The sequence below is a fragment of the Sabethes cyaneus genome, chromosome 3 (genome assembly GCF_943734655.1).
Source record: "Sabethes cyaneus chromosome 3, idSabCyanKW18_F2, whole genome shotgun sequence".
Lineage (NCBI taxonomy): Eukaryota > Metazoa > Arthropoda > Insecta > Diptera > Culicidae > Sabethes > Sabethes cyaneus.
The window spans coordinates 21,655,963-21,674,253 of NC_071355.1; the positions used below are offsets into that span (position 1 = coordinate 21,655,963).

General features: G+C 41.3%; 2 protein-coding genes across 2 annotated transcripts; one reads left to right on the top strand and one right to left on the bottom strand.

The window, feature by feature from the left end:
- Nucleotides 1-9,751: 9,751 nt before the first annotated feature.
- LOC128739359 (GRB10-interacting GYF protein 2-like) lies at nucleotides 9,752-10,498 on the bottom strand. Its single transcript, XM_053834843.1, has one exon. It carries the CDS (start codon nucleotides 10,496-10,498, stop codon nucleotides 9,752-9,754), a length of 747 nt encoding a protein of 248 aa, XP_053690818.1.
- Nucleotides 10,499-12,426: 1,928 nt separating this feature from the next.
- LOC128739360 (aminopeptidase N-like) lies at nucleotides 12,427-15,430 on the top strand. The gene is made up of 4 exons (XM_053834844.1): nucleotides 12,427-13,412; nucleotides 13,493-13,833; nucleotides 13,898-15,131; nucleotides 15,199-15,430. The coding sequence occupies exons 1-4, from the start codon at nucleotides 12,427-12,429 to the stop codon at nucleotides 15,428-15,430; spliced, it is 2,793 nt and encodes a 930-aa protein (XP_053690819.1).
- Nucleotides 15,431-18,291: the final 2,861 nt, after the last annotated feature.

Sequence of the window (18,291 nt, forward strand, 5' to 3'; positions counted from 1 at the left end):
ATATCTTCGGCTATCTGCTGTGACCGCTGATAAGAGTCTTTTAATGCTGCCGCTGGAACCTTGGTTCATTCGGAGCAACTCCACGAAGAAAATGGTTAGGGCTTAAAGCTTCGGAATTATCCGAGAAGGAGCGACGTACGTAAGTGGACGGCTGTTGATTATGTCTTCTACCTCGGCTATCGCAGTAACGAGAATTTCGTCCGTCAGTCGTCTGCCATCGTTAATTTTCCTCAGTATTTCTTTCGTAGAACGGACCAGTCTTTCCCAGACTCCCCCATATGAGGCGGAGCCGGAGGATTGAAGTTCCACTTTGTAGATGCTGACGTTATTTCCCCTGCGCAATCTTCATTGATACTACGAATTTGCTCCACCATTTCCTTGCTTGCTCCCCTTAGATTCGTTCCATTGTCGGAAAACAGTTCTAGTGGCGGACCTCGACGGGAAGCAAAACGAGTGATGGCCAACATACACGACTGTGTAGTTAGTGAGTGCGCTATTTCGAGGTGAACCGCTCGAACTAGCAGGCACGTAAACAACACGACCCATCTCTTTTCGCTGTGGCGCCCAGAGGTCACGACTACTGGTCCAAAATAGTCTAGTCCCACGTAGCAGAACGGCCGTAGATACGGTGTAATTCTCTGTACTGGCAACGCAGCCATCCGAGGACAGCGTAGCCAACTTTTATCTATCTTGCACCGCACGCATGCTTTTGCTACTTTAGCCACTACAGACCCCACCTTAGGGATCGCAAAACGTTGTCGCAACTCGTTCCTCACAGTTTCCCGATACCCATGGCTGAACCAAGGTGAGTTAAAATAGGTGATCTAGTTTTCACAGTTTGTAGAAGAGAAGTGCGCGGAACGATTGGTTAGCAACCATCGACGTTGTTTATACATTCAACAGTTTCCGCATTGAAAATTTCGGTGGTCGTCAAGAGTAACCCAGCGGGGGTGAAAAACAAATTTGAACATCAGAAAACCTCTCTTGACTAACCTTGGGCTGAACCATGGTAGTGTTGGACGATTTTCCAGGTTATAGGATGATCCGTGGGCAATATCACGGGGAAACGCAAATTAAACGGCAGAAAATCTGCTGGTCCAGGTCGACCTTCCATACGCAGAAGACCGTTTGCATCGATTAGTGGAGTAAGTTTGTGATGATTATAGACCTCTCACCCCTGTGGTAGGGTGATCGAACTCGAGAAATACGAGAGTGACTTATGTTTTAGTCTATAACAAGACCACAAAAACTATCTATAGTAATACTGGATCATTCAGGGCGAGACGGCCGCGAGTATTACCGGCGACCCGCCGTCGGAAGCGCCGGCCACTGGCATCCAATATTATATTAAAATTCTTCGTGTCGGTAATTAGCTGCATATCAGCATTGTCAGCACTATAACAAAGTTAGCAGTAAAGTAGCGGTATATTTTGCCAAAATAGCATTTAAGTAACATTTAAGGCGATTTAAGTGCTTATTGACTTGCATTTGAATAGCATTGGTGATGCTTATTGGTTACCTGGGATGCTTTCATAGTTACGTAACACCAAATACACTTCATAGTTACGTAACTTCAAATACACTGAAACTTGTGGGGGAATGTCCCCGGTTATGAAACAGGTTTTGTTTTTTGGTCATAGCTTTTGAACGGATTATTTAATTCCAAATCTTTTTAAAGCATTTGAAAGATTAAAGACTTACGTATGTTTTTGCTAAAGACAGTACATATTTTTTGCTTGAAACAAAAAAGTTATAGCGAAATTGGGAGACATAGAATTTTTTGACCAAAAACAAAGTGCCCCCGGTTGTGAAACACTTCGAAAAGTCCATAAAAGAAAATAAAAATAAAGGAGAAAATAAAGAAATATGAAATGAAAATAAAATATTACATTCATTTATTAACGGAAAACACCTTAAATGCAAAGTAATTTATCAGTTTCTTAATTTAGTCATCTAAATCTAAATTGTAATCAATGTATGTAAAAACAGCAAGTTCGAGATCTCAAATATGCGGATTTGGCTCTCATGTACCTGAAAAGTGTGTTGAAAATGTGTGTGATCATTAAAGTATTGAATAATCGTTTTTCTGAATTTTTCATAACCGGAGAACTTCACTGTTTCACAACCGGAGCGAACGACGAGTTTGTAAAAATTTATGTAATATTTTTTGAGTAAATTATTTCACTCAAAATTTGTCTGTGTGATGAAATAGAGGTCCAAAACTATGGTTTTATGCATTTTACTGCCTTTTTCTATTTTATTTGATAGACAAAAAAATCAATCCCAAAATATTCTAAAAAACTTTTTCGGGCATGTTTTTCGAACACATTTTCTACAAAACATTCTACAAGCTGTATTTTGATTGTTGTTTGTTCAAAGGTAGAGATTAAAGCCCACCGAGTAACAAATTTCAATGCGTGTATTTCTGTAGAGGGTCATGCAGGGTCAGGCTAATTTGTTCAGCGTTCCGTAGTATTTTTGTTGTACTTTTACATGGGTAATGAATGACTTGCACGTTTTTGTATGTTTGGGAGTCATTGTTATTGAAAGTTGCATGATTTTTACAAGAAAATTCGAATTTTCTTCTCAAATATTGACGATAGCAAGTTACTGTATTCTAGAAAAGTATATAATTTGACTGTTTAAAAATCATTGTCGAACATGTCAAATGTGTTAAAACACTGTGGAAAGAACTGTGTTAAAAAAGTTAATTATCGTGGAGTTTCCACAAAAGTTCTTTCTTATCTCCACAACTATAATAGCTAGAAGGTTACTTTCTTTGGCAAATTTCTTTATTATAATCTTTTTAAAAAATTTGCAGAGCGGTGTTTTGCTCTATCTCTTACTGCTTAAAAAATAAATTTTGTGTCTTACTTTTAGGGGGATTAACCAAAGAATCGTTCATACTATAAGAAAGAGCTTTTTACGCTGAGAAATTTCTCTGAACAAAGTTAACCACTATAATCAACCATTTCGGCACAATTAAAAAACGCGTGCTTTGATACCTTTGCAAGCTGTGCTGTTAAAAGGTGACAAATGTCAACAGAGAGGTTGAAGAGAGTGCGAAATGCCCTAAAAGTGATCAGAATGGAATATGTATAGTATGTTCTAAGTTATTTGCAAAAAAATAAAAATTGAAAAAATGCCCGATTTTGTCACCACTAAATTCATCATGGGGGTGACAAAATCGGGTCATTACTGTATTTAATTACCGATAAGGGTTGCCCGAATAACCGCACGGTTATTTACGGCTAGACCAGAATATTATCCACTCCAATGGGACGGCAGATTGTATCCGTACTTAGATTGACTATACTATTGGGCAAAGCAAGCATGCTAGGCGTGCTGTTACAGCATGGACCGCTTTTGCAATGAGATAAGGCTAAAATGAAATACGTGCAAGGAGTCATTCAACGGCTTGTTGCCGAAAATATCAAAATTGATTCAATGTAAACCATTAGCGTTTGGTAAAATAAAACCGAACACTTTAATTGAATAAAATTTATTTGGATCACATCCAGTCACATCACGTATGCACTTACGCAGTGTACCGATCTGAGTCATCATCAGTCACAGGTAACTTGGATCCATTGTCAAAAAATCGCAACACCTGCACGCAGCCGCACCGCAAATCAAAAGCGCAGGCAAAACTAATTATTTTTTTTACCCGCTGTTCCTGCTGTCCGCTCAAAGGACAACAAAGGACAGGCGCTGAATGCGTGAAGTGACCACACCGACCGGTCGGAGCTTTTCGCACATCCTTACAGCACCCCCGTTACCAATTGGATATATGTACAACAACCGGCTGGACTCCGGACTGTCGTGGACATCGCTTTCACACGATTCTGAAAAAATCCCATTGTTTTCGGTCAGGATAAGGAGAAATTCAATTTGGAAAATCCTGTCGGAATGGTTTTATAGCATGGAGAATGGGAAGGGACGTAAAAATAACACCGCAAACAAAAGCTTTGGTTTTGATGATGATGCACACGTGCATCTATTTTTGCATCCTATTGGACCTACTGAAGTAGATTTGTTGTTCATGGGAACGCTGAACCACAGAATAATTCAGCTCATTTACATTTAGATTGCTTTAGAGTAGATAGTGGAAAGATAAATAAGAAGAAAGTTAAGAAATTCATATAGACAAAGGAAAATGGTACTTTTCTTACAAGATTTCAGAGCTTTCAAAGACTTCTTTCGGGAAAGAAAGCTGTTTTGTTGTTTATGATGAATAGGGTAAAGAAATTTAAAGCTTTTACGCCTGCTTTTGAGATGTTACCAACCCAAACTTTATGGGAGAAATTTGTCGGGGGTACTGAAAATAGAGTAATGGCACCAGGAATCAATACTTTTTAGGCAGAAATCAAAAAAACTTCATTTTTTGAGATTCATTACCATATAGCTTCATACAGTTCATAAGGGACATTCCATGCCAAGTGATCGGGAAAAAGTTCAAACGTGTAATCGACCTTCAAGGATTTGAACCAAATTTTGCCAGAATGTTCGTTTTCGGTCAGAAAGTAAAAATCCAAAATTTGGTACGGATCGAACATTTCCTTGATTAATGGGAGCACCTCCATTTTTAAGGAAAATACCCGATTTTGTCAAAATCTTTTTTTTTCTTTTGCTTATGTCTCCGGAAATATTAAGTTTAGAAAGACACTATCTTCACATTTTCAAAGGAAATCATCAAAGGAATTCGATAAAGATATTATTTTTGATGACCAGCGCTGCCAAACATTTTTAAACTCAATTTGAAAACTAAATTTACATTTTTCTCTCAATGAAGACAATTTTAACTCAAAAATTTCAACCTCGTCATCAGATTTTTTTACATAAGAATCACTCATCGCCCCGAGGTATTCTTTGCCGATCCCGAGATTCAGCATTTTAAAGCAAGCAATTCCATTTTTTATGTAAAACTAAGAGCTAAATATTTTTTTTGAAGCAGGAATTCTCAACGCAATGTAAAAATATTTTGGCATATCAGAAAAGCATTTATACAGTACATAACAAGGTTTTTCTTAACAGAAAAGTGACTTAAAAACAGAAAAATGAAGAGAAAAATAAAAAAATGACACTCTCCGGGGGAGCGTATGTGTGCGAAAGATGGAAAGCTTGGACTGGTAGGCACAAAACTAGATCTGAGACTAATTAATCCATGGGTGTGGTATAGTTTAAATGCGTAATGCACTCGAGTACTAATCGAGAAATTGCGGGTTGGAGTCCCACTGCCACAAAGTAACCCAATATATTTTTAGCCGCAGATCGAAACTTTCCCAGTATTTAGTCTAACATTTTTCGCACCAAACGCTCCTCTGCTTTAATCAATATAAAAAAAATGACAGAAAAACAACCAAAAAACGTCCAGGAAAGTGAAAGAAAAATGGCACAGATGTGACAGCAAAACGGCTGAACAGAAACAGAAACATGACAATAAATGACTGAGAAACAAAGAAAAAGTGACAGTAAAATGATAAAAAAAAATACCAAAAATGACCGGGAAAATGCAAGAAAAATTACAGAAAAATCACCAAAAAATGAGCAGAAAATAAAATAGATGGCAGAAATGTTTCTGAAAAAAATAACAGTAAAAGCGGGTAAATAAGATATTACCGAAAAATGCAGCGAGAATAACAGAAAAATTTCCAAAAAATGGTCACGAAAACAAAAGAACAATTACAGAATAATTGCCAGAAACTAACAGTAAAGTCCAAAACATTTTCCAGTCATTGATGAAAATGAAAAGTGAGAAACTGAAAAAAATGACGGAGAAATTACCAAAAAATAACAGACAAATGGCAGAAAAGTGACTAAATGGGAGGAAAATAAACAGAAAACAATAAAATTAACGAAAAAAGAACAGGAACATGACAGGAAAACCAGGTAAATGAAAAAAAAGGTTAAAAACCAAAACCCAGAAATTGACAGAAAAAAGGTAAAGGAACTGAAATTTAACAGTCCATAAAATTCTTAAGAAAATGACTGGGAGAATGAGAAGAAAGGCACAGAAAGATTACAAAAAAATAACCGAAAGATTGAGGAAAACTCATAAAAATAATAAATTGAAGACAGAAAAAGGTGAATAAATGAAAAAATGTACAAATGTGAAAATGAGAAAAATAGTAAAAAATGACAAACGAAGTGAGAGCAAAATGCCATAAAGAAAACAGGCAGACGAATGAGACAAAGCACATGGAACAAATGGAAAAGTGATACAGAAAAAGTAAAAAATTATAGAAAAATGATGAGAAAATAACATAACAATGATAAAAAGAGAAAAACGACAGCAAAATAACAAAAATGAAAATGACAAAGAAATAATCATAAAACGGGCATAAAATGGTCACAACGGTAGAAACGACAAAAATTTGATCGGAAATTATAGAAAATCACAAAACATAGAAGAATATGAACGAAAAAATATATAAAAATGACCAGAAAAACAGAAAAATGTTCAAAAATTACAGAAAAGTGAAGGGGAAATAATAGAAGGGTGACTGGAAAATGACAGAACATTCTCTAAAAAATAGTCAACCAACTAAAACCTATAAAATCCCAAATTATATTGGCAGAAAATGAAGGAAAAAAACACTATTTTCGCCTTTACACCATGTTCCCTCGGCAGGATGATAGGGAAACGAAGATCGAACGGCAGAAACTCGGCTCGTTCCGAACGACCTTCTGAACGAAGGATTCCTTGGTCGTCAATGAGCGGAGTTAGCTTATATAGCAAGCTAGATTTTTCGACCTGTAACCATTTATCCGCTGGTAGTTCCCTATTCTTCAGGAGGCTCTTTATTTCTGCACCGTACGCCTCGGCCTGCGCCATCTTCATCAGTATCCGTTCCGCTTTCTCGAACTCGCACTGCTGCAACGAAACTCTTACAACCGGATACGTTAGCGTCTTCAAAATCTTCGCCGGTGCCGGTGTGGCTCTCAACGTCTCTAGCGGCAATCCCTTCACCTTTCTTCTTCAGTTTGACAGAAAACGGAATGCTGTCGCTACCGTACGAACTAACACCGTCCATTTTGATACTCGCTGGATATCAATCACGGTAGCTGGGAGTGCCACGTCGTGAATTAGAAGATGCGCCCGCAACTCTTCCTTCGTCGACGCTTGCGTTATTTTCTGCTTCGGCCAGTCTTCTTCTGCGTTGTACATGAACTCCGGGCCGTTAAACCAGATGTCGGCGGAGCTCATTTCTGGATCTCGTGTCCATTTTGTTAGTTGATCCGCCACATTTAACTTTGTGGGGATCCAAAATCCAATGCCACTCCGGAAGCCTACTAAAGGTCAGGATCTCCCCGATGCGCAGACCGACGTACTCTTTATAACGCCGCTGATCCGACCTGATCCATGAAAGCACAGTGGTCGAATCCGTCCAAAAGAATTGTCGACTTATGTGGAAGGAATGATTCTTCCGCACCACTGCTGCCAGTCTCGCACCCAGAACAGCCGCTTGCAACTCCAGTCGCGGAACGGAGGTCGGTTTCAAGGGCGCTACTTTCACCCGGCTCACCGTCCACTCTCGCTCGAAGGCAGGCGACACAACCGTAGGCTCCCCTGCTTGCGTCCGTTAGGATGTGGAGCTGAACGTTCTCGATGTCGTCGAACTTGGCATCCCCGAAGTATCTTCGTGGCACCTTGATTGCGGCAATTTGAGGTAGCACTTTCGTCCATCACATCCATTTTTCAAACGACGTGTCGTCCACTGGATCATCCCAATCGCAACCAGTCTTCCACAAATCCTGAATCAGCATCCTTCCGAACACAGTGAATGGCGAAAGAAGACCTTGCGGATCGAACATGGACATCACGCAGCTCAATACTACACGCTTCGTTGGCCTTTCGATTCCCTGGATTACAGGCTGATATTCATCCCGCACGGCGGTAGAAAAGCGAAAAACGTCTTCAGTTGGATCCCAAATAATCCCCAGCACACGTTCGTCCATCGTATCTTTATCTCTGTTGAAGTGAATGGGTTTTGAGACGACTCACCAATGTTTTGCAGGAACTCCGGCGAGTTTGATACCCAATTCCTAATATAGAACCCACCGCGAGAGTGGATGTAAAATACATCCCTGGCCATCATGGTAACCTGCTCCACAGAGTCAGCGCTGTCGTAGTAGTCATCTACGTAGTGATTGTTTACTACCGCCGCCGCAGCTTCAGGAAATTCCTCTGCAAGCTCAGACGCGTTCAGGTTCTTGATGAACTGAGCTGAACACGGAGAGCTCACTGTTCAGCGACACTCCGTTTACGGTTGACGCCGCGTCCCAAACTAGACGTACCTTCCCCGGTTTTCGTGGATTTAGCACAACGTTCAACGGAAGATACCATACCTTCGCTCGATTCGGTTCCGCTAGCTTCTCAGCTGTCGCTTTATGTGCGTAGCCCTTGATAACGTAGTCACGTATTTGCTGATGCACATTTCGGTGTAGCTCTGGATCCTTATCTAGCTTCTTCTCTAACGCTTTCATTCTCCGAACGGGCATAGGATAACTATCAGGAAATCATCGCACGTCGTCACGCCACAGCAGTCCCGTTTCAAATCGGTCACCTAGCTTGAAGGATTTTCCGCGCACGTTGCTTCTCTGCCGACTCAAGTAGCCCTGCGGAAGCGGCGTTGGTGTCGTCTAAAACGTACTGCACACGGAGTAGATCGTGAAAGCCTTCGTTTGATAGCGCATCAAATGAGTGGAAATTCAAATGAGTCTCAGCCGTCGGTGCGAGGCGCTCGGGTCCGTATAGCATCCATCCCAGTTTCGATCGCACTGCGATCGGCTCTCCGCACTGGCCCACGCGCGATTCAAGAGGAGTGAATACATGTAGGTTATCTAGGCCTATGATTATTCCAGGTTCGGTGTAATCGTAGCTTGACACAGGCACATTTCGAAGCGGATAACGGGCGGCCATTTCTTGTCGTTTCAGGCTTTGTTTCGGCAGCTTCAACTCCGCTACAGTGCGCACATTCATCAATTGCAGCATTTGCTTCGATCCCTTAGCCGATAGCATCAGATCCATTCTCTGGGATGTATTCTCGTACCGCTTAACGTTTCCGGTCCACGTGATCACCAGCGGCTCAGCGAAGCCCTTGGCGTCTAACTGCTTTGTGACCGACTCCTCTACGAGTGTGGTGGAAGAGCCTTCATCGAGGAAAGCTAGTGTATATAGCGCGCGATTTCCGAAGTAGATGATGGTAACTGGAACCATTCGGAAAAGTATGAATCTAGGACCGAGAACTCCGATACCTCCGAAACGTCAGACACAATGTCGTTCATAAAATTAGTGAACATTCGGCGAGGCGCGCCTTTTCCCCCTCTCTTAAAGCGTACCCAGTCGAACTTACAGTTCGCAGGAAGCTTCTCTATCAACTCTTGGACCAGCATTGGATTGTGGAGGTGTTCCCTTAGCTTTGCAACTTCCAAGTGGTCACACAGTTGCTTCACGGTGAGCCCGAATTGAATAAATGTTTCCAGCCGGTCGGCTCTGGGAGCTTGCAAGTTGCGGACTTTAGCGAGTAATGTTTTTAGGAGTTTTTCAAGCTTGTCAAAGAGACGCCGAAGATCTTCGATGACATCCGGGACCGAATCCGGAAGAACTAACCTGCTTCTTACAGCTTCTAGCGCGTTCCCCAGCAGACAATCCTGTAACCGTTTGAGGTTATCGAGATTAGAAAACCCGCAAGCCTCCGTCGTGAACTCGTAGCTGCTAATGAAAATTGGCCGCACTTCCGGTTCGCCTTTAAACACAGGCTAGGGTTTCGAGATTGGCTGCGGCCTTCGACGACTTTTCTCCTGCACTTGAACTTTTCCTAGTAGCTGGTTTCGAACTTTCTCCTTGCTTATTCCACCAGAATTCCACGTTCTTATCGAAAGGCACAGCTTTTTTATCTTTTCGCGCATCACCAAAGGCTTCGTTTTCTTTTGAATACTGCCTGACGACATTTTGCTTCGCCTTCTGGAACTCATCTCGCATCTTCCTACGTTCCTCCAAAAAAGCAGCTTCTTCCGCCAGTTGTTCCTCGTACATCTTTCGCTCTTCCTTCAGCTGACGTTGCTTCATCTCCCGCTCTTGTGGCAACTGCTTTCCACGGAGTTCCTTTTCTTTCTGCCTCCGCTTTTCCTTCAACGCTCTCTCTAATTCTATCTTTCTCTCCTGCAAGATCATTTCCTCTTCCAACTGCCTTTCCTTAGCACGTTGTTCTATCTCCAAGTTTTTCGGTATAACTTCCAACGACATGTTCGATTTTTGTACCGATCCTCCGTCACTTTTTGATCTCTGGCTTCCGGTTTTCTTGGACGACGGTTTCTTCGCTTTTGGAACTTGCAACTCCTTAGTGCAGTTTCTACAATTCCAGTCGTGATCCTTCACCGCTTCCGTCACTCCAGCGCAGGAATAGTGAGCCCAAAGTTCACAAGTATCGCACTGTACCATGTCGCATGCGGAATTCGGAGCATCGCAAAACATACATTCCTTGGCGGATTCCATCTTTTGAGGTTTTATTTTTTGATAATGTTCGGAATTGAAATTGTATAAGTCCTTGCCATCTCTCTTTTAAAGCTGATCAAAACTGTAATATTTTATTTTAGAATAAGTTTTAAACACTTATTAATCAAACTGAGAATTCACTTGCAGACGGATCCACTCCTTTTATAACTGACACTATAAATGCCTATTTTAATTTTGTAAATAGTGTGTAAGTGTTTGTTACATTTAAGTTTTAGCAGGTAAGATATTTTAGATATTTAGATTTTAGATAGATTACTTACAGTTTTATAAGTTTTTTAATCGTGACAATGTTCAATCTTGTAATCCTTTGTTCGACTACGGAAATCAATCTTTTTCTTTTGTAAGCCTGTTTAGATTAAGAACTATTTTAACTAGGATAATCAATTTTCTGTTTAACCTTACGTGTATAGCAATAACAAATAAAGAATTATTAATTATTCCGTACTAATCTGCATCCGCAATACTAATAGTATTCAATTATTAAATATTCAATTTATTACTCCTTTTACTTTACACTTCAATATACTTAATCCGAATGTTTTTATTTCTCCTGACGTTTACATGAGTTTCCTGTTCTTCACTTGTCAAGATCAGAAACGTCATCTACCGCTTATCGCATTTACTCACCGACTCACAACTTATCGACAGTAGCCAGGCAGTGCGGCCAGTCTATTCGTCCTCAACATAACATAAAATGACAAAAAACACCAAAAATGGTTAATAAACCAAAACCCAAAAGAATGAAAAATAATTACAGAAAAATGAAAGAAAAGTATCAGAATAGTCACCAAAACATGGCTTAGAACGTGGAAGAAAAATTGAGAACATGGAAGAAAAATGAAGGAAAAGAAAAGAATGTCAGGAAAATAACAGAAAAGTCTCCAAAGAATTGCCAGGAAAATAAAAAAAAATGGCGACTAAAAATAACGGTAGTGGGAGAAAAGTGACAATAAAACGGATGAAACGAGACAGAAAAATATTCTAGAAGTGTAGAGCAAACTGTCAGAAAACAGTCAATTTTATAAATTTATCATTTTGTGTCTGAGCTTTTTGTTTTATCTTTGTATGTCAGTCTCAAATATATCCAAAACTGCAGCATGATCAATGACCTATTCATTGCCATTGTCACTAAATCTGTTTTAATTTACTTTTGCCTGTTTTTGTCTGTTTTGTAACAATTTTGTTACTGCTTTGTGCCATTTTCTATAAACTTATCTGTATTGTTTTCTTGTGAATTTCTTGTGATTATGTAGTTTTTTATTTGTGTTTTGTTACATTCTTCTGTACGGAAACTCACTTTTTGTTCATGTTTCCGTACTGCCTGTTTCGTAATAGTCCAGCATTTTACGATGGGCTGCCGGACAATGACAATCAGGCTTCGTCAGTATCTGGGAGTACAGTTTCCGGACCTGTGACTTTCCCACCGTATTTTACCGTTCGTCACGATTTGGAGCTGTGAAAAAACAGCATAAATTCGAAAAGTTCCTGAATCCGTCAAAAAAAAACACGTAAATTTCAAAATTTGCCTGACTCGAAATTCCAAAAGAAGTTTGGTAAACAATCCTGTAGTACATGCTGTTTAGAATCAACAATCTCCTCCTATTGGACATGAGACACTTAAATGTAGAACACGAGACAGTGCAGTCAAAGTAATCAAAAATAACCATCGATTAGTCTCTTATCACTTCGTTCGTTGCATATCGATTGCGGTGGGTAGTAAAAGGAAGACGCTCCCCTATCTCTGTCACCTCTCCAATCAACTGACCACTGTCCCGGGAATTAATGATGCCATAGTTCGTTATCTGTCTGCTCCAATAAGCATTTTAAAATCTCACGCTTCGATGGGAAAAACTTTAGTACATATTCGTCGCTGCTCGGAACGGTCACAATCGAGCACACAAACAACAATGGGAACATTAATTCGAAACTTTCTGCTACTTGCTCTAAGCAGCGTTCTGATTGTGAGCGAAAGTGCATCGAAAAGTCCTCTGCCGGAGAAAAGCTCGTTTCTAACGGAAGTGAACCCGGAGCGTGCGACTCGAGAAATCGACCGTACCTATTTTCTGCCAAGGAATACCAGGCCTTCGCATTACTTCATTCAGCTGTTTACCGATGTTCATGAAAATAATCTAACGTTCCAAGCTACCACGGAGATATATTTTGAGGTGTTGGAGCTGACTAGAATAGTGACAATGAATCTGCAAGATTTGAACATACAATCAACAGAGTTGTCGAAGGTCGTAGGGTTGGGCCTTCCACAGGTGATCGATAATCCAGAATTTACAATCGACACCCGAACTGAGCACGTAGTATTTACCAGCAAAAGTGATCTAACTATCGGAACGTACATCTTGAAGGTCACCTATAGTGGTACAATGCGAAACTACCAGAGCGGATACTTGGTGTCGTCCTACAGGGACGAAGATAATCAAGTGCAGTACGTTGGATCGACTCATTTCCAGGCAACTCTAGCCCGGCGAGTGTTTCCTTGCTACGATGAGCCTGACCTGAAAACCACCATCACACTCTGGATTACGCACGATAAAAACTACAGTGCAGTATCGAACATGATGATAAGTTCCGTCTATCCGGATGAAAGCGATTCGAACTATTTGGTGACAAAATTCCGGACAACCCCGAAGATGTCCACTTATCTGCTGGCATTTGCAGTGACCAATTTCGCGGCAAAAGCCGCCGACCGACATCAGGTTATGGCTAGAAAAAATGCCTTCGATGAGGTGGAGTTGGCTTTGGACGCTGGAACGAAGATATTGGCCGCACTAGACCAATACACGGGGGTGCCCTACTACGACTACATGCCCAAGATAACGCAGATCGCCATTCCGGATCGGGGTACCGGTGCGATGGAGAATTGGGGTCTCGTCACCTACGGGTAGGTCATCGCGATTTATTGCTGCGGATGTGAGATTAAACTATCGCGGTAATAATAATTCTGTGATTGTATATTTTTAGGGAACCGGCATTGCTGTTCAATTCGGCGCTTAATAGCTATCGCAGTCGTAAACGAGTGACGACGGTTATTGCCCATGAGTTTGCCCATCAGTGGTTCGGCAATTTGGTTAGCCCCAAGTGGTGGGAATATATTTGGCTTAACGAAGGTTTTGCCACGCTGTATGAGTACTATGCGGCGACACTGGCTTTTCCGGCGTTGGAGTATTGGGAGCTGTTCAATGTGGAAGTTATTCAGCGGGCGCTCGGTTTCGATGCCGCCGAAAATGTCCGCCCAATGAATCATCCTGCGGCTTCGCCGGATGAAGTTTGGCATCTTTTTGATGTAATAGCCTATCAGAAGTGTGAGTTTTCTGTTTAAAAATAACATTGTATAAGCGTCATCAATTTCGATCTTTTATGCTTCAGCTGGAAGTGTTTTAAATATGTTCCGTCAAGTTCTTGGTGATCAAAACTGGCAAACGGGCTTAAATATTTACCTCGAAAAGCACAAATTAAGTTCGGCAACACCGGATGACCTGTACGTTGCTCTGCAGACAGCCATCGAAGACAAAAGCGTGCTGCCAGATGGGCTCACTGTCAAGTTGCTGATGGAATCCTGGACCGATGCGGCAGGATATCCCCTGCTGAATGTCAAGCGTTTATACAGAAATGGTGATGTGATCATATCACAAGAACGGTTCATCGCCAACAAACGTTTGCCAAACGATCACGTTTGGAGCATACCTTACAACTATGTAGCACGTAGTGCACCGAGGGCTGCCGAACCCGAGGACGTTCACTGGCTAACCAGCAAGGCTGCCAAACTCACAATCAATACACCAGACAACCAGTGGATCATCTTCAACCGGGAACAGTTTGGTTACTACCGAGTGAACTATGACCTGCAAAACTGGAAGCTTATCATCGATGCATTGCTAACCAATCCTCTCTCGATCAGCCGTTCGAACCGTGCTCAACTGATTGACGATGCATTCAACCTAGCCCGTTCGGAACGGTTGGATATGTCCGTAGCACTAGAGTTGCTGCAATACCTACGCTACGAAACGGAATACGCTCCCTGGGCAGCTGCCAACACTGTTCTGAACTACTTCTACGACAAACTCCTCGGAACGTCCCACTACGCAAATTTCGGCAAATTCGTCACCGAAATCGTCTCCGAAGTGTACAAAACCCTGCAGATCGACACCGTTTCCCCGGAAGAACCAACTCTTCACAAATATCTGAAGCAGACCATTTCCACCTGGGCCTGCCGTGTCGGCATCCAAGATTGTCTCGATAAAGCGTACACGGCACTAAAGCAGGAAGTTGACGGCGGAACTGCGGTGCATCCCGATGTGGCATCCGCAGTTTACTGTCACGGACTTCTTGACGGAACGTACCGCGAGCTGTCCTACCTGCTTCCGAAGATGGTCGGCTCAACCAATCAAGCTCAACGAACGGAACTCATCAGTGCCGTTGGATGTTCGAAAGACGAAAACAGCATAAAAGCATTGCTGCTAGCGATTCAGTTGCCGAATGTAGTCTATCTGTCTACCGAAAGGACCCAGATCGTGGAAGCCATAGTAGGCGGAAGTCTCGAGGGTGTTGCCATAGCGGTGGATTATCTGATGGCGGATAATAACGCAAGACAATTGCTCAGGTAAGCTGGATTTCGGTTCGGTTTTGCGATCGGGTTAATGAAATGAAACTGGGTGATTTCGTTTCAGTGTTCTTGGCGAGGGTGGTTTCAGCAGCATGCTGACGGGAATTGCACGCCGAACGAACAACGAGACGCAGCGGCAGAAGCTGGAGCAGCTACTAACAGTGTTGCAGACTGTGGTCAGTGAGGAAACTATGGATGCTGTCCGGGAGACTGTCATTGCTAGCGCAGCGTGGTTCGATAGTTTGGAGGGACTGGTAGCGGTGGAGTTTTTCGAAAAGTACGAAAATAGTGTGTAAAAGTTATGTCACGAAAGAAAAATACATTGTATTATTAACTTGACAGTGCTCTGCATGTACTGCTGAAATATAGAACGCAATTGTTACGACAGATCCTTGTCTGTTTTGAGAAAGCCAATGCATTGCAATGTTAGCTTTGAAAGATATCCAATTAATGTCGTTTTCACAGTAACATACTGCGGCTTTTTTTCGTGGGTTACTATGGATTACTATGGGTAACTATGATCTGCACTAGCGTGCCCAAAAAAAAAGAGGGGCACCCGACCTTTCAGAAGAATGCCTCGGTCTGGAAAAACGAAGTAATCGTAGAATAGCGAGTATATTAAAAGTAATCTGCAAAATACCGGCCGATTAGGTTGAAAACGTAGGACTTTTGGGTGCAATTCCAGAGGCGGACTGGCCCACCGGGCAAACGGGCAAACGCCCGGTGGGCCCCAGTAAAAATTTCGTCGTAACACAAAATAAGATTTTCCAAAATTTTAATTTCAGTGAAACGTTTTCTGCGACCCACGAATGTTCAATTGCTGGGGCCCCATGATTCATGAAATCTTTTAAGTTAAGCTGTTGGGGTCCAAGCTCCGAAAATACTTATATTACCAGCTTCAATTCTGAGAATTTAAAAGTAGAATTAGTATTTCATCCGTAGTTATTTGACTACTTATAAATATTGAACTGTCGGCTTAGGCTCCATACTCAGTTTACTTCAGTGGCGACGGTCCGTTATCGATCCTGCGTCGAATTGATTATGGTCCTCCAGTACTCAATCCTGTGCTACCATTCTTCAAACCCCTCGAACACCAGCTGAACGTGCATCATCCTCGATAGCGCACATCTATCAGTGCGATGTCTAACCGAAGTCTACGGCCTCTTCTTGATTCTATGCTTAAAATAATTTTGGTTACTCTTTCGTCGGGCATTCTAGACACGTGACCAGCCCAGCGCAGACTGTCACACTGTACTATCTTCATTATAACAGCATATTTACATTCTTAATACAGCTCGTGGTTCATGCGTCTGTGCTACACTCCATTTTGTATTTTGCAAAATTTTACGCTAAAACCCCAAGCACTCGTCGATCCTTTGGCTTCCTTTGGCGTCCATGATTCATGTCCGTAAAGGGCCGCCGAGAGGAATAGCTACAGGACTTCAGCTACAAAACGCAATACGCAGAAAGGCGAATTCGCAGCTGCAATTGAACTGTTCCGAATTATATAGACAATATTGACCATTTTTATCAAAAATGAGATTTTTGCATAAATCGTATCTTTTGTATAGAGGTACTCTGCAAACAATAAACCCTTCAAAATAGTAGGTTTCCAATCTACTTTTTTCAGGTTGAATTTTTGGTTTGGAACAGAATGACCATTCTGTTCCACGTTATAATGATCTATGTACATTGCACTATGGTCCAGAAAGCGATTTTAGACGGACAAAAAAGTTTGCGCCTACAGAAGATTCTAGCTCAATGAAGTGTTCGGCAACTTTTTGAATGAAAACATGATGCATCTTTTGAAAGGGTCGTCCAATGTTTAGATGATACCGTAACAACAATTCAAGTAATATTTTTTTTAAAATTAGTTTGTTTTCCATTTCTTAGTTTCGAAACATTATAAATAGATTAATTTCACATAACTTTTCTAAACATTTCAAATTTCTAACTCTTACGTATTTTCAGCAGTACACGTTTGTTTATGGACGACCCGTAAAATCATATTTCCTCTTATAACTCATTTATCTCAACAGGTAGCTCAATATAATGTTCCACAAACCTTTTTATACATAAGAGAGGAATATTTTTGCAGAATACTATGTTGCTTTCTCTTTATGAGTTAACTAGCTGACCCGACAAACTTCGTATTGCCACAAATTAACCTGTGTTGTACATAAATCATGAATCTCGGATGATCTTTGTCACTTCTCGAGTTTTGCAAGCCCCTCAGTGGGCGGCGCTTCCGACGGCGGGTCACCGGCAACACTCGCGACCGGCTCGTCCTGAATGATCTAGTGTTACTATAGATAGTTTTTGTGGTCTTGTTATTGATTAATGTTTTATGGAAGAGTCTCGAATTTCTCGAGTTGGATTAGTTCTTGAGTTTCGCAAAAATTTCTGTTTTATTTGTATGAGAGTCCATATCCCCCTACCACAGGGGTGAGAGGTCTCTAACTATCATAAAATAAATTCAAGACTCAAAAATCTCCTACATGCTAAATTTGGTTCCATTTGCTTGATTAGTACTCAAATTATAAGGAAATTTGTATTTCATTTGTATGGGAGCCCACCCTCTTAAAAGGGAAAGGGGTCGTAATACACCACAGAAAAAAAATTCTGCCATCTAAAACTCTCACATGCCAAATTTGGTTCCATTTGCTTGATTAGTTCTAAAGTTATGAGCAAATTTGTATTTCGTTTGAATGGGAGCCCCCCCCCTCCTAAAAAGGTAAGAAGTCCTAATTCATCATGGGAAAAATGGTTGCCTCCAAAAACACCCACATGCCAAATTTGGTTCCATTTGCTTGATTAGTTCTCGAGTTAGGAGGAAATTTGTATTTCATTTGTACAGGAGCCCCCCCTTTTAGAGTGGGGAGGGGTCCTTATTCACCGTAGAAAATTTTCTTGCCCTCGAAAACCTTCACATGCCAAAGTTGGTTCCATTTGCTTGATTAGTTCTCGAGTTATGAGGAAATTTGTATTTCATTTGTATAGGAGCCCCCCCTCCTAAAGTGGGGAGAGGTTCTTATTCATCATAGAAAACATTCTTGCCTCCAAAAACACCTACATGCCAAATTTGGTTCCATTTGCTGGATTAGCTCTCGAGTTATAAGGAAATTTGTATTTCGTTTGTATAGGAGCCCCCCCCCCT

What these genes read in the sequence shown, in the direction of transcription:
- LOC128739359 (XM_053834843.1), bottom strand. Translation starts at nt 10,498, where the DNA reads ATGGAATCCGCCAAGGAATGTATGTTTTGCGATGCTCCGAATTCCGCA.
- LOC128739360 (XM_053834844.1), top strand. Translation starts at nt 12,427, where the DNA reads ATGGGAACATTAATTCGAAACTTTCTGCTACTTGCTCTAAGCAGCGTT. An exon ending in TGGGGTCTCGTCACCTACGG is followed by an intron (nt 13,413 to 13,492) that starts GTAGGTCATCGC and finishes GTATATTTTTAG; the next exon opens with GGAACCGGCATTGCTGTTCA. An exon ending in TGTAATAGCCTATCAGAAGT is followed by an intron (nt 13,834 to 13,897) that starts GTGAGTTTTCTG and finishes TTTATGCTTCAG; the next exon opens with CTGGAAGTGTTTTAAATATG.